At 52.8% G+C, this 24,474-nt stretch overlaps 8 protein-coding genes across 8 annotated transcripts; 4 read left to right on the top strand and 4 right to left on the bottom strand.

Moving 5' to 3' along the window:
• Positions 1-868: 868 nt before the first annotated feature.
• GCG54_00006017 (uncharacterized protein) lies at positions 869-2,423 on the top strand (the record flags this gene model as incomplete). The annotated part of the gene is made up of 3 exons (XM_045406031.1): positions 869-1,104; positions 1,282-1,775; positions 1,834-2,423. The coding sequence occupies 3 exons, from the start codon at positions 869-871 to the stop codon at positions 2,421-2,423; spliced, it is 1,320 nt and encodes a 439-aa protein (XP_045265414.1).
• A 247-nt stretch (positions 2,424-2,670) lies between these two features.
• Positions 2,671-4,387, bottom strand: GCG54_00006018 (Cytochrome P450 monooxygenase FCK2; the record flags this gene model as incomplete). The annotated part of the gene is made up of 2 exons (XM_045406032.1): positions 2,671-3,263; positions 3,313-4,387. 2 exons carry the CDS (start codon positions 4,385-4,387, stop codon positions 2,671-2,673), a joined length of 1,668 nt encoding a protein of 555 aa, XP_045265415.1.
• Positions 4,388-4,747: 360 nt separating this feature from the next.
• Positions 4,748-6,579, top strand: GCG54_00006019 (uncharacterized protein; the record flags this gene model as incomplete). The annotated part of the gene is made up of 5 exons (XM_045406033.1): positions 4,748-4,830; positions 4,880-4,981; positions 5,002-5,395; positions 5,450-5,714; positions 5,783-6,579. The coding sequence occupies 5 exons, from the start codon at positions 4,748-4,750 to the stop codon at positions 6,577-6,579; spliced, it is 1,641 nt and encodes a 546-aa protein (XP_045265416.1).
• A 273-nt stretch (positions 6,580-6,852) lies between these two features.
• GCG54_00006020 (uncharacterized protein) lies at positions 6,853-7,767 on the bottom strand (the record flags this gene model as incomplete). The annotated part of the gene is made up of 1 exon (XM_045406034.1): positions 6,853-7,767. One exon carries the CDS (start codon positions 7,765-7,767, stop codon positions 6,853-6,855), a length of 915 nt encoding a protein of 304 aa, XP_045265417.1.
• A 320-nt stretch (positions 7,768-8,087) lies between these two features.
• On the bottom strand, positions 8,088-10,233 carry GCG54_00006021 (putative transporter; the record flags this gene model as incomplete). Its single annotated transcript, XM_045406035.1, is given in 8 exon segments — positions 8,088-8,418; positions 8,517-8,747; positions 8,798-9,026; positions 9,099-9,166; positions 9,226-9,319; positions 9,368-9,647; positions 9,662-9,913; positions 9,985-10,233. 8 exon segments carry the CDS (start codon positions 10,231-10,233, stop codon positions 8,088-8,090), a joined length of 1,734 nt encoding a protein of 577 aa, XP_045265418.1.
• Positions 10,234-11,550: 1,317 nt separating this feature from the next.
• Positions 11,551-12,834, top strand: GCG54_00006022 (Hydroxyacid oxidase; the record flags this gene model as incomplete). The annotated part of the gene is made up of 3 exons (XM_045406036.1): positions 11,551-11,711; positions 11,761-12,080; positions 12,146-12,834. The coding sequence occupies 3 exons, from the start codon at positions 11,551-11,553 to the stop codon at positions 12,832-12,834; spliced, it is 1,170 nt and encodes a 389-aa protein (XP_045265419.1).
• A 516-nt stretch (positions 12,835-13,350) lies between these two features.
• GCG54_00006023 (uncharacterized protein) lies at positions 13,351-15,954 on the bottom strand (the record flags this gene model as incomplete). Its single annotated transcript, XM_045406037.1, has 1 exon — positions 13,351-15,954. The coding sequence occupies one exon, from the start codon at positions 15,952-15,954 to the stop codon at positions 13,351-13,353; it is 2,604 nt and encodes an 867-aa protein (XP_045265420.1).
• Positions 15,955-19,665: 3,711 nt separating this feature from the next.
• GCG54_00006024 (uncharacterized protein) lies at positions 19,666-22,944 on the top strand (the record flags this gene model as incomplete). The annotated part of the gene is made up of 5 exons (XM_045406038.1): positions 19,666-20,355; positions 20,419-20,537; positions 20,805-21,034; positions 21,081-21,326; positions 21,380-22,944. 5 exons carry the CDS (start codon positions 19,666-19,668, stop codon positions 22,942-22,944), a joined length of 2,850 nt encoding a protein of 949 aa, XP_045265421.1.
• Between the last annotated feature and the right edge of the window lie 1,530 nt (positions 22,945-24,474).

Here is a 24,474-nt window from a genome sequence, read left to right on the forward strand (position 1 = left end):
TCCCATCATCATGGCGGCATGGGATTTTTTGCTAATGGTCTCGGTCACATTGCATAGTTGTTTAGTCATTGAGGAGGGAGAGCGGTAATTTAGAGGGAACGAATGACCCGTGACATCTGTGGTTCCATTGAGCGGAAAGGAGCAAGGCAGTCGAGAAGGAGGGCGAGCGCGCTGTTTTCGTGCCTCAGAGAAGCAATACCACAAGTAGAGGGGCCAAACAGCGCTGATAGATAGTCTCAATGGAAAGAGGATCAACGGACAAAATCTCGGGCTGAGTTGCCAATCATTTCAGATGACTTTCATGTTACCTGTTCAAGCAAGACCCAATCCGGCGGGTGTGAGGCGTTGGACGAAGTCAAATGCCGGAGCGGAGGTGAGTTTCTTTTATGTCGCAACCTTCATTCTTTAATAGTGCGTCGACTGACAGATATGTATGGCTGGAGGGAAGAAGCTCTCAGCCGGCCCCCAACTCCAGCTTAAGGTATGGTGTCAACTACCTAGAGGACCGCTCGGCCCCTGCCCTTCCCCTCTTATGAAACCCCGCCGGCCTCGTATTCGCATTGCCTCGCAGTGCAATATCCGAGAAAAACGAGGCCGCCGCCAACCACGTCCCGTGAACGTTTCCTTCTCTGCAACTCAACGCCCACCCCCAGCGCGCGCCAGTTATTTTTTTTCCTGGTCCTCTTGCTTACCGCGCGGGTTGCCGAATGCGCGCCGGTCGTCGTCATTTTCTGGATTCACTACTGCAACTGCAAGGCCCGACCGGATCCGACGCTAGCGACATCGACGAGTGAGTGTGTGTGTGTGTGTGTGTGTGTGTTCGCGGGCCCCCGTCTTGGCTGCCGTGCCGTGCCTCCATCCCACCGGAATGGACAGCCCAATGGATGGGTCCGGAGGGTCGTCTTCGGCGCCGGACTCGACGCCGACGGCGACGGCCACTACGCCCGGCGCTGCTGTGACGATGGGTGCGGGAGGCACCGTGGTCGCGTCGTCGACGGCGGCGAATGCGAATACGAACCCCGTGGTCTCGAGACGCTCACATCCAAAGTCGAGGACGGGCTGTAGGACGTGTAAGAATCGGAAAATCAAGGTGGGCAATTTTTGGTTTGTCATGAAAAAGTGATGTGTGAGACCCTCATACTCATGTCGCAAGTTCCTCTGGTCGGTCTCATCCACTCATGAGGAGTGTGTGAAACGGCCGAACTGTCTCTCATCATTGTTACACAAATCCCATACTGACACACTCTCATTTTAGTGCGATGAGCATAAACCATCCTGTAGGAATTGCATCAAGCACGCGGTCCCGTGCGACTTTCTCCAGTCCCAACGGCAGTCTTCCGCGTCATCGCTCCCGAGGTCGCCGGGGGGCACCGAGTCTCAGGGTCCGAGTAACGGCACCCACGGCGGTTCAATCCCGGGCTTTGGCGGAGGCGGAGGCGTCGACGACCTGTCGCTGAATCTCATCGACCTCGAGCTGATGCACAACTTCACCACCTTCGCCTACACGACCTTATCGACCGACCCCGTCGTCCGGCAGATGTGGAAGGTCCCCGTCGTCCGGCTGGCCCTCGAGTGCGACTATGTCATGCGCGCCTTGCTCTCCGTGTCGGCGCTTCACCTGGCCCATAACCGGCCCGAACGGAGGGACTTCTTCATCAGCAGGGCGCTCACGTATCACCAGATGGCCAGCCGGACGGCCATGGGCCTGATGGGAGCCCTGGACGGAGAGAACTGCGAGAAGCTGTATCTGTTTTCCGTGCTTACCATCTTCTTCGGTACGCTCCCCCCATCCAAGTCTCATTGCTGTGTCAAAAATCGTGACCATTTCTCCAGCCCTCGCCTGCCCCCGAAAATCCTCCGACTCCCTGATCATGGGCGAGTCCTCCTTCCCGGACTGGCTGTTCCTCCTCCGCGGCACGCGGGGCCTGCTCAAGATCCTCGACCCGCGCGCCTACACCGGGCCGCTGCTGCCCATGTTCACCCACGGGCGCGAGCGCTACATGCACACGCGCGACGAGTCCAAGATCCAGTCGGACCTGCTGGCGGACCTGCAGCGCCTCGTGAACAAGACGTGCGCGAACCCGGAGCTGCTGCCCGTGTACAACCACGCCATCGACGAGCTGCGGCGCACGCTGAGCGTGTTCCTGTGGGACGGCGGCCGCGGCATGGACATCACCGACGCCTTCGTGTGGAAGTACCTCATGGCCGAGGACTTTCTGCCGCTGCTCAAGAGCCCCGGCGCGACGCAGGAGGCCGTGGCCATCTTTTCGCACTTTTGCATCCTGCTCAAGAGGCTGGAGAACGAGTGGTGGCTGCAGGGGTGGGCGACGCATCTGATCTCGCGGGCGTGGACGTTGTTGGACCAGGACCATCGGCTTTGGATACAGTGGCCGATTGAGGAGCTTGGGTGGGTGCCGCCTTAAGGGAGGCGCGGTGTTTTCTTTCCGTTGAAGAGGTGTGTGAGGGTTTTGTATAATTATCGGCAGTTGGCCAGCCCAGAAATACCTCGGGCATTGCTTTGTTAGGGCATCGGAGCATTTTCTTAAGAATTTCTCAGATTCATTTTCATTGTTCTATATAGTTTGGCATATCACTATTGAACTTGTCTTGTCCATGGGGCTCGCTCCCTCCACCGCGCAGTGCCGTCCTCTTGTCTACCCAGAGGCACCATCACACAAGCCGTCTTTGGATGCGCAAACGCATGGAGCCCGGCCAAAGATTGAATGCCTCCTCGTGAGCCAGCTCAAACCCCTCATCATCAAAGCCAAAGTCATACCGCCGCACCAAGCTGGCCAGGAGCATCATCTGCTCAATGTAGGTGATGTTCCTCCCAATGCAGCCGCGAGCGCCCGCGCTGAACGGCATGAAGGAAGCCTGCGCGTCCCTGGCCTTGTCAGACAGCCACCGCTCGGGCGCGTACCTCTCGGGCTCGGGGAAGAACGCCGGGTTCCTGTGGGCCGTGTAGATGGGGACCGCGACGACGGTGCCTCCTGCAATCCAGTGGCCGTCGATCTCGTAGCCCTCCGGGGGCGTGACGCGGTGGAGCCCCGTGCAGACGGGAGGGAAGAGGCGCAGGGACTCGTCGAGGCAGGCGCGGAGGTAAGGCAGGTTCTTGACGCTGGCGTAGGTTGCGACGCCGTCGGTGTCTATGGCGGCGTGAAGGTCGATCTCCTCCCGGAGCCTTGTGAACATGTGTGGGTTCTTGAGGAGAAAGTACATGACGTGCGTCAAGGCTATCGCCGTAGTGTCTGAGCCTGCGTCCACTGGTGGATGTTAGTATGCTGCATCGGTAGCTTGGGTGAGACTACTCACAGAGTGTGCTCATCTGCCCCTGGATCTCGGCGAATTGCAGGTTGCGTGCTTGGCCAGCCTTGTCTTGGAAGAGGCAGGTGGCTAGATCATCCAGCTTCTCTCCTGCCTCATGTTTGAGTACTCGATCCCTGACCAGACACTCTAGCAGTTCGTTAAAGTCCTCGCCGAGTTGGCGACCGGTGCCGAAAAGCCCCGAGATGCCCTCCAACACGGGCTTCACACGCCGACACCAAGGCGACCAGACAATCATCGACAAAGCCCTCCTCGGCGCGTGGAGACCCTCGATGAACGGCACAGTCTTTTCATCCCCACCAGACAATGTGATACGCACCAGGTCGTCCCCCCTCTCAAGACAGCCCAGCCGCTGGCTTAGCGCAATGTGCACGATGGCCTCGACGGTAAACAGATTAGCCCACTTGCGAAAGTCCACCACAGCGGCGGCCCCCTCCTCAGCACAGGCGTGGTCGAACTGCCGCGCCAGCCGCCGCACCTTGTCCGCGACCTTGAACTCCCACTGCTCGAGGTTGCGCGTGGCGAAGGCGTTGGAGAGGATGCGGCGCTTGGTGGCGTGGTCCTGCTTGTCGATGACCTCGATCAGGCCGGCGTGGGGCGTGAGGGTGTTCTCGTAGGAGCCGCCCTTGGCGCAGGGGGTCGCGTGGCCGTAGATGGCCCGGATCGCGGCGGGCGAGGAGAAGGAGACGGTGTTTGGGCCGAGTCGGAGGACGGGGTGTTGTTGGTGGGCGCGGTGGACTTCTCTTGAGCGGAAGCCGCGGTAGCGGAGGATCATGAAGGGGATGTTGGATATGCCGGATAAGTATGTGGCGTTTGGGAAACGACGGAGACGCTTTTGGTCCCGGAGGTATCTTATCAGGGGCTCGAGGATGATGAGGATGAGGGCGAAGGAAAGAAGTACTGCGATCATGGCGTCGTTCTTTGCGGGCGCGTCTAAGAAGAGAAGTTGATACGGACATTTAGAAAAGACGTTATGCTCGCCAACTGACTTCTGTCTCTTTATACCCTTCTTCCTGGCCTTTTCGACTGTGGCCTTCTCCCCTCTGGGTATGACCATGATCATTGTGACGAAATTGGTCTTCTCATGGCGCATACCTGATGTAGAAAACGAGCCCGCAGGCTGCTCGTGACATCTTCACATCAAAAACAAATCATCCTTCTGGGTATGGTGGAGGAGCTTTACCTTCTTAAACAACTGCAGTTCAAGCATGTCGGACGGAGCGATGTACTACATTGGGAAATCTGTTGATCGCGTGGCGCTGGTGAGGTATTACCACATTTGGAAGATCCGCCCGCCTTCCCCAAATCGTAATTCTCCCCATTACCCATAAAAGCAAGGAGCCCCGACTTACTCAACGACTCTGCCCCAGACTTTCCACCATCATCCCCCCCGCGTTACCCTCCGTCTCGATCTAACTTCGGCATGTTCATCATCAAACAGTTCAACCCCGCGCCAGGGGGAGAGAAGAACCATGCGTCGAGATTACGCATGTCATCCCGAGCGTGGTGAGTTGGCTTCGGCGGCACTTACACGCACTTCTGACTGGTTGCATAGCCATAGATGCCGTACACTCCACAAGAAATGTGAGCTTGTCCCATGTCTCGGAACTATAGCCGCACTCTCATTCATTGGGTATAACATGAATGCTGACTATCCGTAGGTGACATTCGGAGCAGGGGCCAGACGTGCTCAAACTGCGAAGCCGGTGGCGCTTCGTGTAGGGGCGGTGGAACTAGCGAGCTTCAAATCCGATTCAGCGGGTTGAGTCATCATGTGGTCGAGGCCACAGACTCAGATCCCTCCTCCAAAACTCGGTCTAGAACACGAGGAGATCGAAGGAGATCGAACAGACCGCCGCTTGCCACCACTGATAACGAGGGCAGTCGTGATGTTGACGCCCCATGGCAACCTGCATCTGAGGCGCCCCTTCTCATTGAACATGACGCGTCAGGCTCTAATCACACCCTTGATGTCGATGACAGTTCCGCCCAGGCTTCACTTCACCCGCAGCCATTGCCTACACATGAGGCCAAACTTGTCAAACACTTCTTCACTACTTTGATACCCTGGGTAGGCGCAAATTTCAGTTGGAAGAAGTCAACAGAGCCCTCTGACATTAGGTAGTTTGACTACTGCTGGCCCAGTGGACCTTTTGGGTCCTACGTCAAGTCGACTTTGCGCCAGGATCCGGGGATACTGTATGCTGTCCTGGCCGTCTCGGCGAGATACCTCGAGGCAGTCCGCTCGGAGGAATGGGACTCCAATGAGTACGAGCGGAAGTGCCTCGGCATCTTGATTCCGATGTTGAACGACAGGAACGTGGCGGAACCGCAAGGAGACGGGGTTCTCGTGTCCGCGTTGCTCCTGCGGCTGCTGGACGAGATGACTGGTCAGTCAAGTCCAAGACGTTTGAAAAATAAAATGATAGTTTTCTGACTTTTTGGGAAAACATGACAGACCCATCCGATAGCCAGTTGGTCATCAGACATACGGTCTCAGCGCCTGTTCTCCTGCGTATGAGGCAACACAACTTACAGCCGACGGAGCTGAGCAACGCCACAATGGCCATCGTCCTAAGGCAGGAGATCTTTGTCGCGAACATGGTCAAGCGTCCAGTTGAGCTTCTTGGCGAGGACTGCGGGATTGATGGCGGCCTGGGTCCAGCGTCTGATGTGATATGGGCGCACCGCATGACGGCGCACGCTGCGCGCGTCACCAACTTCGCATATGGCAACGAGCCACGCACTACAGATCTCTGGGATCATCTTTGGGGGTACCTGGACAGTTGGGACCAGGCAAAGCCCTCTTCATTTGAACCTCTAAACGAGTTCCACAGCATCGGGCAAAAGGACCGGGCCTCAACTTTCCCAGAAACATACTACATTCACGACTGCGCGGTGAGTGGCCGACAGTACCTAGAGATCTGTAAGATTATCCTCCTGGCCCATGATCCTCGCACGCCAAGCCTGGGCCTGGGGCGAGCAAGCTATGTCAGGGCGCAGGAAGAAAAGATTAGGAAATCGGTCCGTAACATCTACGGAATCTGGATGTCGAACGAGGAGCATGTTCCGGCGCGGGTGTTGGTGGGCCTGGCTATTGGTATCGCGGGTGAGCTGTTCACGGACCCAAAGGAGACAAGACAGCTTTGCAAGATAGTCCTGGAAGCCGAGAGACACGTCGGTTGGCCGTGTCTCAAGGTCAGCCCCAGCCTGCAGGCCTTTTGGGGCTTGCGCGATGCAGACATTGCTCGTTAGGGCCAATGTTGACGTCGAGTCGTGCTCAATGTCCTCGTCACGTTCAAGCCGGCGTCAAGTCCTGAGAACACAGACACAACGCGTTACTGGTCGTGAAGTCTTAATGAGCAAACAACTTCAATAAATTTCGATTGAATGATCATAATCTCAAACTGGTGACTCTAGGTTGAGAGAGAATGAGATACAAGGGAAGCTATTGTGAGAAAATGAGGCGACCTAACAGCAACAAGAAAGTATTAGAGCGAACTGCCTAAGCAGAAACTCACTTATACCTTAAGACTTTGACTTCTCTAACCAGATCGTGGACTCGATGCCCGTGGAGCCTAACGGGCGCCTCACATCGCCACCAGGGGCATCGCCCTTGACGGCAAGAACAAGATCGGAGAAACCAATTCCCCTCTCCTGCATGCGCTTGACGTCTTTATCAGTCTCAGCAGCACGCACTACCACCGTGGATCGGGAAGACCCCTGCGGCACGCCGATGTCAAAAGTGTACGAGCTATGTCCGGCGGCAGGCTCGAACTTGGAGCCGAGAATCTTGGAGTAGACGCGAGCGTATTCGGTCAGCAGGTGCTTGGGGACGAGTATCTCGCAGGCGGCGATGCCAGTGGCACCGCAAGGGTGTGTCGTCTTCTTCTCGTCTTCACTTGGGACCCTCCCGGTTCGCGGGGTGACGTCGTGACAGAAGAACGGGACGTCGATTCTTCCGTCGGCGAAGAGCTCTTGGCCGGGCGTCTTGTCGCCTTGGGAGAACTCCGGCCGTGTGACCTTCCAGCTGATCTCCACGCCGTCAGACTTTTTGCGTGAGCCCGCAATCGGCTTGCCGAATTTGATTCCGAGACCGGCGTCTTTCTCGGGGCCCTCGGACAATCGTTCGTTCACCGATCCAACCGACTCCTCTGCGGAGTGGGTTGTATCGGTGATGGCAAAGTCAATCAGACCCGGGGGTTTCGGGCCCCAGAATCTCATCGGCAATTTTTCATCGTCTAGAGCCGGTGGCTTGTCGTACCAGTTGAAGAATTCCAGGTAGGTACCATCAGCGAAGATCACCAGCTTGTTGCGAGATGGTTGGCCATCGTGATAGCCCCCTGGGGTGACGGTGAAGTTGTCGGTGACCCAGGCGGGGAGATTTTCAAAGAAGGGGTCATCTACCAGTAGCACGATGTGGTCTTGTTGCGTGGAAGTCATGGCGCTGGCTTTTGGTTGTGGTTGATTGCGGAGGTTACATATCCCCTCACTTGTGCTCTCATGCTTAAGTGGCTGGGCGCACCATGCACGACATGTGGGGTAAATGATCCCCCACCCCCTTGTTGACTCCCTTACTTATTTATTCAATTGAGGCATAGAAGAAAAAGCTACTTGAGAGAACCTTCAATACTTGATTGGGAAGTTATGATAGCTTCCCTCTCCGCACTCATTGCGTGACCAAGTGACATAAGACCGTAAATGTACAAATGCTTGCTAGTGTCGATTGGATGGATTGAGACTAGGATGTACCAACGAGAGGATCAAGCTGCGTCTCTCTTCAGGTCGTTATCAGTTACGTCGTCAAGAACTGCCTGGTTTTGAAGCTTTGCTTGCAGTCTGGCAAGCTTGTGCCTCCTCGTATCTCTCTCTGTTTGACGCGTGACCCACCAGGTATAGCCATTTGTCACCCCGCAAAGGCTTACGAGTCCCATGGCGAGCCCAAATGGCAGCTGGTACCGCGGTTCATAGACATCTTGGAACATCTGCGGCCCAATAGCGTCGCCGATCTGTCCGTAACTATTCACGAACCCGATAGCAAACGCAGAACCCGTGGCTCCGTTCACAGTTTGAGAACGCCACGACCACATCATACTGTCCCACCTCAGAGTGAGCAAGGTTCTCTTAAAGATTGCAAAGCAGGCAATCGCTAGAGAGCGCCGCTCGCAACGGGAGTGGGCAAGATCACTTACGGAAACCACGCGATAGAGAATGCATTCCCGATGATCATGGCAATGTAGACACCGATGTCGTGAGGATAGGCAACCAAAACGGAATAGCAAGCCACAGTGATGACGCAACTGGAAATCGGAAATAGAGGGACCGGGATTCTTGCTTTGTTGGACGCCCATCCGGAGCCCAGAAGGAGGGCAATCGTAACGACTGACATGGGTATGTTGAGAATCTGGGCAGTAGCAATGCCACTGTTTTTCTACAGTTAGTAACGAGAGCGCAAGTTGATTAGCTGTCTCACCTGAAACCCATGTTGGAAATGATGGTTGGCTGGTAGAATTTGACACCGCTGCTTCCGGTTGTCATTAGAGCCCAGCTGAGCGTAAAAAGCCACAGTCTCTTGTCGCGGAGCGTTGTGAGAATCTCTTTGAAGACGAAATTCCGTTCGACGGCCCTCGGAGAGTTTTGAGGCAATCGTGCTTGTAGGAAAGCCTTTTCTGTCGGTGACAACCATTTAGTCGTCGCAGGAACTTCGTTCAAGTCAGTCCAAGATACGTGGTGGTGGCTTGGTTACAGGCGATGCCAATAACGGCTCAACATACAATCAGGCAGAAAGAACCACACCACAAACGCAAGCACGATGGTCAGAGCCCCCTCTACTATGAACAGCCTATCAAAGTAAAGTTAGCAGATTGAGCGAATGAACCAGGTTGAAGGATAATTTCCTACCATTGCCAGCCAGAAATATCGTAGGCTCCCGATACGAGATGGAAAGCGTATGCAAGAATTCCTCCAATTATACCTGCGACATTTCCGACAGTAACTTTCGATAATCAGCGCTGGCAATACAAGGGGAAAGTGTAAGGCTAACATATCCAGACGAGCCTGACGGCTATCTCATCAGGACGATACCAGTAGGTAAGCTGAAGGATGATAGCGGGAAACATCCCAGCCTCTGCCTGGAACATACTTAGACATGAACATAAGTATTTCAATTTTCTCGTCTCGTTGAGCTCACCAGTCCAAGTAAGAAACGCACGGTGTAGAGTCCGGCGAGGTTGGTCACTGCTGAGGTGCAAGCCGTGATAAGGCCCCTGACAATCAGAGATCACATCATTAGCTTCGCCAGACAACAAAAAGTGGCTGTTCGTCTATAACTACTCACCAGGTTATCATAATTCTTGACTGCCACCGGGAAGGACTGATTCTCTTCAAGACCAGGTTTGACGGAATCTCTGCTAAAATGTAAGGGACCTATCTCGCCAACGTTAGCCTGAGTCAACAACTGTCCTCCTTTCACGAGAACGTCACCGACGGTATACAGGATGGTAATCATGCCGAATTGGTCGGAGGTGATTCCAAGTTGTGTCAGTATGTTTTCGCTCGTCCCCTTATTCATGATGCGGGCATTGGAGGCCTGTACGAAACTTCCAAATCAGAACGAACCAACCATGTTGTGGGTCAACCGAGGAAACGCTGAGGACTGACGTTGTTCTCATCAATCTTCTTCATAAGATACAGCATTGACAGAAGAGGTATCAATCGCCAGTCAACCCTGCGGATCAACTTCCGCTCCTCTGCCGCAGTCAGTGCCGTCAGAGCAGTCTCTCGGCTGATTTCCTCGTCCGCTCCGAAGGCATTCGAGATTTCCTCCCCACGGATCGCTGTTCTAAATTTTAGATGGGAAGACAGTGTTTCATCCACCGACAGCTCCGAGATTTCCTGAGTTCGCGACATGACGAAGCCTGAGAGAGGTGCCCCCGTCGACTACAGCAGATATGAGGAATGGCGAAGGTGGAGCGTATGCGTAAGGAGAAGTAGTGAGGGCGATGCCAGTGACGAAGTAACCTCATATATGATGAGGTTAGCCGAATATAAACAGGAAAAATAGCATGCCATTGCCATCAAAACACTTAATTATCGATAGGCAGTGGCTAGTCACGCCATCATGAAGAAGAAGCACGCGCTCAGTACACTCATTGAATGATGGCGTTGAGAATCCTAGTGTCACAGTTTTCAAGAGGAGATTGGCTTGAACGTTGGTGAACTTATCCAGTAGGCTGCATCACAGTGCTGCATTGGAAAGGCGTCGCACGGGTTGTGGGGGGTTATCTACCATGCAGCTCTTCCATGTCGAATACCAAGTCGCGACTAACATCGAATCTGTTCGGGTTTAGTTCTCTGTAACGGAGCTTCAAGTTGACGGATAACCAGGTCCGTAGCAGAGGGCCCATCTTTATCGACACCTTTTGCGAATGATGCTTACTGCGTCACGATGCCCATGTCTGCGGATGTCGTTGGATGGATTCCTCACAGCACGCAACATACAGGGCGAATAACGTTTGGTTGATCCATCCTTACTATCTCGTAGATAAAGCCGCGCTACGCTGACCCTGGTCATGTCAAGAAACCACTGGTAAGTAGGATGACTGTAGACTTTAGAAGGTCTTGACATGTAGCCGTAGGTGGTTGCTGTGACAGTTTAATACCGAGGTGCTTGGTGTTTCATGCAATAGTAGCAGAGGTAGCGCAAAGCATGGAGAACCGAGCTCAAATCACACGATCGCCGCCAAGTCTTCTGTACGTTCTTCAGTACCACCGTGGTGAAAATAACCCCCTGTTATGAGAACTGTTTGGGGCCTGATAGCCCGCTTTTTGGATATGCAGTCATCTTTCAAAGATATGCTATCTTCTCTTGTAAAGACTATCAAAGGATATGCAGGTCTGTACAACCCTGTACCAACCACATGCTTGGCACATCTACAACCAACCATATCCTGTTTCTATGTTACTATGCAATGGAGTCCTGCTCTATTGCCCCATATTTCTCCTCTTGCGCCAGAAATACCGTCAAGCACGCCAGAGCCCCATGGCCGCCAGGTTTGTGTTGCTGTCTGCCTGAGTCCGCTCGGTAGCGAGCGGTCAAAACTACAGACGACGCCGCGAAACAGACGTGTGAGAGGCAATGTCTTTGATTCATTATGCGGCCAGAATCATACGACAATTTATTGGGCTACTATCGAATGTCCAACAAAACTCAGTGTCAAAATCGAAATGACGCGACGCAGTGGGAAGGATGGTCTTGATGATCCTCTGACGACGGCAGAGATCCAAGACATAGCAGAGAGAAAAATGATTTCTTCTGCATGGGACTATTTCGGGAGGGCTGCGGACGAGGAGAGGGCATTGGAAAGGAACAGCAGCGCTTTCAACCGGTAGGGTCATATTAGTCGATGGAGATCATGGGAGAAACTGACCTTTCAGACTATTCGTTATTCCACGTGTACTAAGAGACGTGAGCAATGTGAACACCGACACAACTTTACTTGGTCACACATACTCTATGCCCGTGGGGGTAGCACCAACAGCGAGACAAAAACTAGCTGGTGGTAACGGGGAAATAGACACTTCGAGAGTAACGGCCAAGATGAATCTGAACATGACTCTGTCGGCCGGCTCCTCTACACCGATAGAGGATGTAGCTGATGCTCGAGAGAAGTCGGAAAGGTCTCCGCCACTTTGGGTGCAAGTATATCTTCAGACCGACCTAAGTAAGAGTGTACAATGGATCAAACGTGCCGAGGGTAAGTTGACTCTTGTTCCCTGTCGCGCCCGCTCCTGAGAACTAAGCCGTTACTCCGAAAAACAGCCGCTGGCTGTACTGCTCTTGTTCTCACCGTGGATACTCCTATACTCGGCAACAGATTGTCTGAGCGTCGCAGCCTTCTCGCCGAAAACGAGGTGAGCACGAAGCCCATAGCCAGCGCAGCTACCGTGAATCGCATCCTCATGGACGCCCGAACCAAGAAAGAGGCCAAAGATATCGCCGATTCCGCCGGCGGCGCTCTGATGAACTCAGCCCTGACATGGGAGACCACGATACCGTTCCTTCGTTCTGTGTCGTCCATGAAGATACTTGTCAAAGGCATCATGTCACCTGAGGATGCGAGGCTTGCAGTCGACTACGGGGTTGATGGCATCGTGGTTTCCAACCACGGGGGAAGACAACTGGACTGCGTGCCTGCCACTCTGGAGCTGCTGCCGCAGATTGCGGAAGTCGTCGCGGGCAAGATACCTGTTATTCTTGACGGTGGGGTGAGGCGGGGAAGTGATGTATTCAAGGCGATAGCCTTGGGTGCAGACTTCGTGCTTGTTGGTCGTCCCGTGCTTTGGGGACTGGCTTACGATGGAGAAAATGGTGTTTCCGCAGTGTTGAACATCTTGGAGAGGGAGCTGAGCCAGACGATGGCGCTAGCAGGAGTAAGCTCCATCGCAGAAATTGGCCGATCGTATCTCGGGGTGGCGAGGGATAATGGCTTCGGGATCAAACGTCTTTAGACATATGCCGTTAGATTGTCTTACCTAGGCTGTGTCTTCCACCGCGATATCACCACGGCCGAGAGTCTGAAGGTCTACTCCCCACACCATACCTAGTTACATCGCACGACCCCGAAACAAGTGCTTGAAAGTCTAGCCCGGTGTAAGATCACGTTATTAATGTACAAATCTCGTTCTGGGCAATTTCGCTACATATCCTCGAATGTTTGAAGATGATAATAGCATCAAACGACACCGATATAACGAGTCAGGGGTAAAGGAAGAGTATCGTCAGAAATCAATCAACATACAGCACCGGGCATTCGCCTGTCTTAGCCTCCCGTCTTCCAATTTCATCAATTAAAGCCCCCCCTGTCTCCCCTTTCACTGAATTCCACCTCAAATGCTCTGCTATGATACTTGTTGTCTCCTTCAGCATTACCAACGCTCATCTCAGCCCTGAATCCAGCACAATAGCGGCCATACCATCGCGGCATCCGACTCCTATTGACTGATTGTGGGCTCGGCGGTAGACGGTTAGGCACCGGAGTGAATGTATGGTGCCCATAGAATCGGATCTCGGCCAGTGCGGACCTCTTGCGTAGCATAACGTAATGCTTCCGCGATGACTCGATTCGTAGCATTCCTCCGTCCATCTTGTGCCAAATACTCGTAAAAGAGTTTTGCTACTTGAATGCAAGTCTCATCGTCGGCAGACCAAAGGGAGCCTATTACGTGCCCAAATCCAGCCACCTGGAAGGCACTGACAATGTGGAGGGCTTCGTCGGCGAATTGTCCATCCTTGACTTCTGCGGTTGAGCATGCCGAGAGATAAGCAATGCGCGCCTTTTCAAGAGATCGCTTTTCTGAAATTGCTTGAACAGTAAGTTTATCCAAGGATGGCCCTTCTAAGGTAGTCGTCTGCAGAAGTAGGTGGCTGTCCGAAGGGTTTGCGCTATCTGAAGATCCGTGGCACGCAAAGTGAACGATATCTGACTGTCTCATCCTGTCCATTACCTCTTTCGCCGATGGCTTTTCCAGATACTCGACTTTGGAAGCATCTCCAAGAGCTTTCTGGATAGCTTTACTTTCTTCGATGACCCCGGAGAGTGATTTTTGGCCAGGTGTCTCAGGCATCGCAACGACTAGAACCGAAGCCTCAGCGTGCTTGTCGCTATTTCTCGCTGCGCAGGATCTCGCATACACAAGCGACTTTATTGTCGGAGTGTAGGAGGGAATCGTTAGACTTAGCGTATCTTCTCGTGATTCATCCGAATAAAGGCCGGCAGCGTGGAACGGAAACGAGCTGGCGACGCCTGTGCCAATCCACCACATCCGAGGAGGCTCCGCAGAAGGAGCGATATCAAGCTCTGTGAAGATCGGTTTCACGCAAACTTTCCATAGCCAAGACAAGAATCCAACGCTGTATTTTGTCGTGACCTCCCTTTCGCTTTTGATATCTCGAACATGTTTCTCGCGATATCCATCCTTTGAGCTGGACATGCCGAAAGCGTTGGCCAGGACCGAGTCCTGTGATGAAGTGATCTCTGGTAAGTTGATTGCTTTGCAACCAGAGCTGGAGACAATGATCGCATCACTGCTAATGCTTGTGACGTTTACAACTATAATGGGCCCTTCGGTGGCACACTGAAGCAGTTCGTCCAGCGTTGGCTCTAGAAGAAACCTTTCGTGGCCATGATGACGACGAATACGATCCAGGCAGTCCTCCAATTGGCGATGTGCTTCCGTGCGCCCGTTGATGAAGTGGTCGCGAGCTCTAGGCTCTATAACATCATCGATGGGTTGGGATGCCAAAAGCCGTAATCGCTCAAATTCGTCCGCCAAAACAGGATGATCCTTCTTTAAGGCGGAGGCATCGCTACGGTTGTCGATCAAGTAACCGAGGATGAGGCCTCGTCCGAATTCCACTTGTTGAAGGGCTTGACTTACACGGCCCGTCCTTACAAAAAGAGAACACGCGTCGGACGCAAGTCCTGCGGTCTGCAAAACTGCGTGCTGCTGATCCTGACGGTCCAAAGAGCGGTCACAAACAGAAGGAAGAAGCTTCACTGCGTCCTGGGCTAGTTCGCAAGCCCGCTCCCACATGGGCAAGGTCAGTAAAATCCGAATAGCTCGTCGAGCCGCTTGCACCCGCACCACAGGTATCGCGGTAGGGCATTTTGTCGATTCTTCGAAAAGGCTAAGAGCGGAGTCGCGATCTTCGATTTTTCCTGTCTGCTCGTAGCTGCAGAACAGTACATCCCCGAGGTTGCTTAGATATTTTGCCAAATCAGGATGGTTCTTGGGTGTCTCAACAACAGCACTCTTTGCAGTCCGCAATGCATCGTTAAAGATATCCTTGTCATTTGTCTTTTCGTATTGGCGGAATAAGAAAAGCCCGAGGTTGCTTAGTAGTCTTGCCCGGTTGGAGTGGCCCTTGGGTGTTATTTGGACTGCTTTCCTCATGCTTGATATTGCAGCCTTGAGGACGTCCATATTTCTCGTCTCCTCGTATTGGCTCGAAAGCATGTTTCCAAGGCTATTTAGACATGTTGCGAGGTGGGGATTGCTCTCCGGTGTATTAGAGATTGCTTGCGTCGTATTCAGCAGTGCGGACTCAAGGTCGTCCATGTCCTCTGTTCGCTGATATCGGCGGAATAACCTATCGCCAAGGCTGTTCTTCCATATCGATATATCCGGATGATCGTTGGGCGTATTGAAGACCGCTTGAGCTGTATGTAGTATTGCAGCTTCAAGGTTGCCTCTGTTTCCTGTCCGGTCGTATCGGTTCAACAACAAACCCCCAAGGCTGTTGAGGTATGATGGTCGTTCGTAATGGCCCTCAGGTAAGACAGAGACTGCTTGCTCTACCATGGATATTGCAGAGTCCAGGTCCTCGAGGTTCCCTATCCGTTCGTATCGACGTAATAGTCTTAGTCCAAGGTTATGTAGCCGCTTCGTAAGGTCGGGATCATTCTTAGGTGTAGCAGAGACTGCTTGCTCTGCATACAAGACTGCAGTTTCAAGGTGGCTCAAGTTTCCGGTCTCCTCATACAGGCTAGAGCATACAGTCCCGGTGTTGTTTAACAAACCCAGTAGACCGGGATCATTCTGAGGCGTCAAAGAGACGGCAAGACTCATATTTGATAACGCAGCCTCGAGGTCGTCCGTATTTCCTGTTAACTTATATCGGCTGAACAGCATTCCCCCAAAGCCATTTAGCCAGCTTGCTCGATTGTGATCGTTTCCAGTCGAGGTGGGCGTTGGTTGCGCTTCCTTCGTGGTCGATATCGCAGCGCTAAGGTCATCCACATCTCCTGTCCGCACATATCGGCGGAATAGCATATGCCCAAGATCATCCAGCCATGGTAATCGTTCGGGGTCATGATTGGCCATAGTAGATATCGATTCTGCTCTTTTTGCATTCGAAATTGCATTTTCAAGGTCGTCCAAGCTTTCCGTCTCCTCGTGTCGGCATAGGAACATGTTTACAAGGTCATCTAACCAACTTGCTAGGCTGGGATCATCCTGAGGTACCGCGGAAACCTCTTGTGTTGCAGTCGATATTGCCTCATCAAGTGTGTCCAAGTCTCTCGTCTCGCAGTATAGATGAAAGAGCACATTCCCAAGGTTCATTTTGCTTGGCCGCCTTAACAGGATTCGATCGGTCCCGGGTGAAGGGATCTCCGGGCTGTCTCGCCCGTCGTACATTTGCTCCTCATCTTCGGTCATGATGAAGGTGCCGGACTTTAAGTTCTCATAGAATCTGTCACGTATTCAAGAGTTTTGTCGTTGATGGCTAGTCTTGCTCAGCGCTGTCCGATGGAGACTTCGAAACATACAGAGAGGGCCCGTCGAAGGTACCAGTAACCTTCCCTTGTTGCAGAACTTCCAGAACACTCAGCGGTCGTTATCTTGCAAAGATGTATGGTTTGTCTCACAGCTCAAGGAGTCTAATCGATGAAACGTCACGGTCGTTCGGAGAATGTTGAAGAGTTCACGCAGAGTTCACTCTCCAGAGAGGAAGACCGATTGTTCTACGTAGGGGGTAATTATGAATATGACGTGGCTGAAATGTGTTTGATAACAACCCACTTACGAGCTCCCACATGAGTGCATGCATGGTACACGCTGTCAGTCACAGTCACTTTGTGCAAACTGCTCCACTCAGTGATGTACAAACCTGGCAAACTGCCATGCAAGAAATGAGCCGCCCCTGCCACGAGAACTTTTCACTGCTCGGCAGACTTCGCAGAAAATACAACATTGGGCACCAAGGCCTTGCTTCAAAACCATAGGCACATAGACCGCGGCGCATTACAAAAGTCCTACAAAAATTCCGCAATGGCATTCAACCATTCGCAATCATCGCAATGGGATGTAGTGGTAAGGCTGTCGCATGCTCCCCAGAAACATCTGCTGACCTCAACAGTCATGTGCATGCGTTGGCCACTTCAAACGCCAACGCAGCTCCAGGGATATATGCAGGTTCAATCACATATCCTGCAGCATTTAGGCAGCAGGAATGCCGCGTCGTTCTCATAACACCACGTGCGGGTAAAGAAGGACAGAGTGCGGTTGGCATGCGAGGGGTCCGGTGATCACAAAGCTGCTAAGCCCAGAAAACGGCTTCTAGTGTGTGTTTGTATGAACAACATCGATCGCGGAGCTGATAAATTGGTGAAACTTGCCGCAAGCCTGATCAATGCTTCTAAGCTTCCAGGTCAAGGCAGATTCACGTTTGCATGCCAGTGGTATTTGTATGATTAATTCCCGAGTACATGGATCACGACCCCATTGTGTACCAGTATGCTTTCTCACAGAGTCTTCAAGTTAGTAGCGATGACTTCAACGAAACGCGCCCTTTTGATCGCCAGGCCCTTTTCAGGCCTCCGCGGCCCGATCAACGACGTCAAGATCATGGACAAGGCTCCCTCCTTCGTACTCAAAACAGTATGAATATATAGCACGAGTAAACCATTACTAAGTCAAAGGCAAGTTTATTTGTTTAGAAACATCCTAGAACCTGAGACTTCACTTTTCAACTTCCAAATATATCCCAAGCTTGGCATAACAGAGCGGGCCGATGAAACTTGATACGCAGTCCAGACTCTGCTTGCAACACTTTTCTCCCTGGAGATAATCTGAAGACCTCGAGTAATCAGCCGCATGTATCTACGAGACCAGCAGGCTTCTCGTTCTTGACTTTGAGTGTCAGCATTGCTTGCTGCTCACCCGGGTGTTGTGGCCACCCTGAAAGTGTACTGCCGTGGCTTCTCAGAGATGCTGCACTCAGGTCAGTACATCACATCTGACTTGCAAAGTCTTCATACCTGGAACATGTCCCATTTTGGCAGCAGATTGCTACCCAAGTTGGTGACGCCACAAATGGGATCGAGTGCCCTCGAAAGTACCGTAAGGCCTCCGCCGCGGTGGTATCGAGAAGACATAAGCTGCAAGCAGCCCCACAGGTCGCAGGCAGCCTTGGAACCATCGTCTCCCTTGTTGAACTTGTCAAGCAGAGCCCAAGTGCACGACTGCCAGGCATTCGCTTCATCTTCGGTCACCGGCTTCTGCGCAACAGCAACAGCTGCGAGTAGAGTGGTGAGTGACAGAATAGAGATCTTCATTGTCGACTTTCTGGAGTGTGGTCAGCAATGGTGATGTTAAATGTTGGGAAAGGAAGGAACGGTGGTACAGATTCAGGTATGAAGTTTTAATGGATTGTAATGTGATGTGAAGTGCTTGAGGTTTCGAAGTGATGGGTTGGTCTTTTGCTTTTATCCTTTCCTCCTCCAAAGCCTGAGCCTGTTTCATTCGGCAGTAACCAAAAGCTTTTCATTGACCGACTTCAGAACCTGATTCCACATTTTCGATACAATTATACCATGATAACACAGACTGTTACGCATAGGCGGGGTTCAATGTCGCGTCACTTGCGAGGAGCCGCAGGCTTGTGTCTCGTCGGCCAGCAGATCAACGTAGCACTCATGTTACAACCATCGAGATCGATGATTTAGAGATGCGGGTTTCAGTGCTAATTAACAGGAATGCCTCTATTCGGCGCTGTTGTATTAACCAGTGAGGCGAGAGTCACTATATACAGCTGTGTCGATTCACGGAAACGGGAGGCGCGTACTCCATCGCATCTCGTACCGGTACGGAAGATAGGCGGGTCCAGAACAGCAGCTCAACATTGCCCTGCAGTCATCACAACATGAGCCTCACGCACTACGTGCTACAAACATTACACCAGTTATCCAACACCGTGATTCCACTTCCTGATTGAATCCATGTTCAGACCGCCCTCGGCCGCCTGCCACACCGGCAACAGGCCGAGGCTAATGTGCTCAGAGTCTGCTTCAACCGAGTCTGCTTCAACCCGATGAAAGGCTGATCTTTCGCTTGGAACGGGTTTTAACACGTCAACTAGAACTCAGTTCGGCTGTTGGCCTTTGTGCTCAGGCGGCCTGGAGGCCGCGTTGAACCAAAGTGCGTGACTTGCGTATATGGAGACTCTGGCACAACATGAGTTCCCGAGCGGCATCAAGAATGATGGCTCGGAGAAGGCAATTGAGTTGATTGATTGGGCATGGCACGTTCGTCAGCCGCCTTGTATTGCTTGAAGTTTGACCGAATGACGTGTTGCACTTTAGATACATCATCTTCATAACAACAAAGTGACTGACAGAAGACCACTGTATACCTGAGTATAAAGGCATAGTAAGGAAGGAATCTCTCTGCTCGTCCAAGATTCAGTTGGCATCATTCATCAGCAACTCGCTCTTCATTCTGTTACATTCATCGTTCATCGTATCTTTATTACACCCACCGCTCAGCGCTCTTGCAAAGATGCGTCTGGCTATTCTAGCGCCTCCTTGGCTTCTCTTCAGTTGCTGTCTAGCCAAGCAGTCCTCTCAGATCCTAGGCGGTCCATTCTCACTGGGATCCTCCGGATCAGCCATTCAGCACACTTTGGACAGCATCATACCCACCACCGACCCCAACTCAGGCCGCGTGAAGTGCTGTCCCATCGGTACTGATTTCGACGGCAAGAGTTGTATCATCACCGGGCCTTCATGCCCTCCTGGGACGTACCGCAAGGGCAAGCACTGTCTTCACAACGCTCCTCCGGAATGCGCCAACGGCTACGAGTACAGCGACGGCCAGTGCACCTCTCGGAAGCCGCCTGCCTGTGACCATGGCACTGTTCTTGTTGGCAAACACTGTGTTCATGAGCGTGCTCCCACCTGTGGCGAGGGGTTCCAGCTTCGTGGTGCCATCTGCGAGTCCCTTAAGAAGCCTCAGTGCCTTGAGGGTGATGTCGTTCACGGAGCCAGCTGCGTGACGCCCGAAGGCCCATCTTGTCCTAACGGATCCAAAGTCGAAGGCGCTTCGTGTATCTCCAAGAAGGACCCTCAATGTCCGCCGGGAGCCCGCTACGTGTCCTCGAGCCGGCAATGTATGTCAGAGAAGTCCCCTCAATGCCCTGATGGGGCGACTCTTGAGTTCGGCCAATGCACCTCTTCCGAAGGGCCAAAGGTATGTCTATCCATATGAACGAGTGGCGAAGATAGGGAAATGTGTGCTGATCAACACCTACAGTGTCAAGGCGACTCGACATTTGATCCTGAACGTGGATCCTGCACAGTGAGCAGCAAGCCTCAATGCCCTGGCGAGACAACGCTCCAAGGACAATCATGTGTGGACGTGAGCGAAGCCAAGTAAGTACTTCTATTCAGTATTATTCAAACCGATGAGGATGAATATTAGCCAGAGAACTGACTCAACCACACTGCAATCAGATGCCCCAGTGAAACAAAGATCTCTACAGACAGAGCATCGGGAATTTCTCGCTGCTGTCCAGACGGGACGACTGTCTCAGGAGATACTTGCAAGTCCACGACAACCACTGACGATTGCCCATCCGGTACAACATACAAAGATGGAGAGTGCATCAAGTATTCCAACCGTCATCCTTCGTGTCCAAGCGGCTGGATGCTAGAAGCAGATCAGTGCGTGAAGCGAGGAGTTCCGAATTGCCCCAACAACACCTATCCGGATGGTGATACCTGTGTATCCACCTTGGAAGCGCCCGGCTGCCCCGAGGGATACCTGTACCACGACTCAAAATGTATTCTCCGATCAAGTCCCACATGCACCGGGAAGACGATCCTCGAGGGCGACAAATGCGTCAGCTACGCCAAGCCAACGTGTGACGGTACGTCTGCGGAATGGGATGGGAAACGGTGCAACCTCAACCGAAGACCAGAATGTGCGCGAGGAGTGCTCCACGATGGCGCCTGCGTCATCGGGAGCAAGCCTTCTTGTCCTGAAGGCACTGCTTTTGATGGCGTCGGGTGTTTATCCATCAAGGACGCCCCGGTCTGCCCATCTGGCTCAGTGCTCAACCAGGAAGGGCAATGCGTCACTACCATTCAAGCCACTTGTACACCACCAGCAGTCTACCGAGACGGCCGTTGTGTTCATGGTCAGCCTGCATGCCAAGCTGGGTTCGTCCTCACAGATGACGGGTGCCGATCGGTAGATGGACCCAGTTGCCCAGACGGCAAGACTTTGGTCAAAGGGACCTGCGTCTCGATCGAGAAAGAAACATGCAAGCCCGGTTATGTTCTCAAGGATGGGCAGTGCGTGTCGGCGTTGCCGCCTAGCTGTGGAGAGAATCAAGTTTTCAACGGCACTGGCTGCATGGGAGTCACGCCTGACTGTCCTGAGAATACCTATTTCGAGAACGGCGAGTGCGTTTCGAGCAACGACCCCAAGTGCGATGCAAACTTTGTCTTCAATGGAAAGAGTTGCGTTGCTGTCAAGGAGCCTACCTGTTCCGAGGGTCACGTCTATAACGCCGTCACCGGGGAATGTTTCGCCAAGGCCGTACCTGAGTGCCAGGAGGACGAGGTTCTCGAGGACGGACGCTGCAAGTTGGTGACTGCGCCGTGCGTCGAGTACAAGTTCTGCTTGGCTGGCGCACAAGGGCTCATCTCTGGGTCTGGTGGCCTACGCAAACCAGCTGGCGACTCCAAGGACAAATCTCAGAAGCCTTTGACTGGGAAGCCTTCATCCAGCGAAGACGTCAGTAAGGGAGCACCAGACGGTACGCAGGACAGCATCCCTGTTGACGACCCAATCAGCAATAACGAAACAGCCAAACGCGATACGCAGGCCGGCAAAGACAGCACTAATCTGGCAGACAAAGAGCAGCCAGACATCTCTATATCGCCAGGTGCAGAAACGAATTCCGGGAACACGGGTACAGTTCCAGACTCGAATGTCCAAGTACCCGATCCTGCCACGATACCCAAGGGCGGATCTGGGGGACGTGAGAACCGCGCCGGAGCGGACGGGTCCACAGAGCCTCAGTATCCCCCAAGTGGCGAGGGTGAGGCTAGCTATGCTGGTCATGGATCTGGTTCAGGGGCATCTGGCGCAGCTGAAGATGGTGTTGGACGTGAAAAGGGTGGTAAATGGGTCGAGTATGAAGAAGAGATCCCCGACCGTAGAAAACTCCGAAAGTGGATTGCGGACGACGATGCTGATGCTCATGGAGGCATTCCATCGGGCCAAGGTGGCACTGGCGGCCTGCCTTCTGGTGGTCTGCCTTCTGGTGGTCAATGGAAGCTTGACGTCGACATGGGGAGTCTTCCAGATGGCCCGGGAGGAAACTTTCGAGCCGGCGGCGGTGAGCCAGATAGCCAACAAGTCCCAGCCGGACAAACCAGCGAGGGCTCACAGCTATGGGGGCCCGGGAAAATGAAAGGAGCCTTTGCGGACTGGCAGAAATCTGCAGAGGGCATCCAGAAGCCAGCGGCAGATGTTGCAGGTGATTCTCAAATGTGGAGTGGCGGAACCGGACAGATTCCATCTGGAGGAAGTTGGCAATACAAAGGCGGTAGTGCTGGAGCTGGGTCATACGGCACCTGGAAGCCAACAGGAGATGCCTCTAGCGAGTCTTACTACTCGAGGCTGAAGAAAGGAGGTTATGGTTCATGGCAAGGTGGAGGTGGAGCAGAGACAGGTTCTGGAGGCACCCAAAGGCCGACTGGAGATGCCTCTGGCGAGACTTACTATTCGAGGTTGAAGAAGGGAAGTTACGGGTCTTACAAAGGTTGAGGTAGAGCAGAGGCAGGTTCAGGAGGTACCAAAAAGCTGACTGGAGATGCCTCTGGTAACTCTCACTGGTCGAGGGCTATGAGGAATGACTTGAGGGGGAAAATGTAGACATACTAGTTATGGTACAGACTTTGCAGGAGGCAGAGGCGGAGATTCTCAGTTCATGAGAATAACAAGAAGCGAATGGTTTTCAATGCAAAGACGACAACGATAAGCCGGAGGCTCGGGGCGGAGATGTAGTCTTGCAACCATAGCAGCCTTCATGATAGGCGAGAGAGGGGTTAAGCATGAATATGGAATCACGATCTTTTTGATAAGTGGGAGAGATCTTGTCCCATGAATGTCAGATAGTTCAAGATGCTATGCGATTGGGAAAGTGCATGTGTAAAGCCGACGAGCTCCAAGGAGGTTCGTGAGAATTAATGACCTCATCGCAGATACGTCAACTCATTTATGGGTATGAGAAGCTGTCGTTTCTCAACCGAGAAGATAGCCAATACACAAGGCCGCCACCGTTTGCTTCCTGGACTAGTATCTTATCAGAAAAAAAGCGCATTCCTCACGGCACTCGCAGGTTGAGCGCATGTCAGTAATCGAGGCAGAGTCTTCTCGATTTAATCTAAGGTTGGGTAGCTGGAATGACCGTAACAGCTTGCTCCTGGGTGGTCCATAGAATTTTGGTGTCAGCAGTACCCTTTTTCCTAATCCCATTTCTATCGGAGGTGCTGTCAGACGTGTGTGTGCAAATTTGGGTTAGTAACTCCCGACTATCAACAGGGAGAGACGGAAGACATATTTCACCCCATGAGATAGGGGCGCTCTCTCCGCTTGAAGCGAACAGCACATATCTATCTTCGATTGGCCCAGACACGTCATTTTCCGCAGCGTTGGGAACATAGACGTCCATCTCAATTTGTTCCGGAACTTCTAATGCGCGGATTCTGCAAGCAGGCTCGGTGCCTTCTGGTTCAATCTTGTCAATACCCCAAGACGCGTTGAAGCAGAATATTGAAATCCATGCAGTGTCTGAAGGCCCAAGGTACTTGTAGCTGATTTTCAAAGTCTCGGATTCCCTGAGCGTTTGCGGCTTAGTGTCCAGAATGAATCGATCGGACCTGAACTGTTGGAACGCCGGCATGGATGACAGATCCAGAAGACGATGGTAGCGCGCAAGGTGACTGAGGGTGTAAGCCAATTTCTCGGGCGCCATGGTGTCATCAGCTTGCACCGAAGGCAGTCTTGCTACTGGATTGCGTTCCTTATCGAGAATGCGGAAAGGTCCTTTTCTGGTAGTTTCGAGAAAGAGGCCGGCCTGATCGTCCGAATCAAGCGGTCCGTCCCATAGACGGAGTCCTTCATACACCCGCAATTTCTCCCTCAGATTATCGAGAAAGCCGGGGTACGGGGGCTCATCACCGACGACAGCGATGATGAAATCGGGATGAAAAGCCCAGTATCGAAGAGCAGCTCGCCAGGTCGCGTCCACCTCGTGACTGTTGTCGAGTAGTCGAGCCGTGCAGCTGAAAGAAT

Source organism: Colletotrichum gloeosporioides (genome assembly GCF_011800055.1).
Source record: "Colletotrichum gloeosporioides strain Lc1 chromosome Unknown consensus_36, whole genome shotgun sequence".
NCBI lineage: Eukaryota > Fungi > Ascomycota > Sordariomycetes > Glomerellales > Glomerellaceae > Colletotrichum > Colletotrichum gloeosporioides.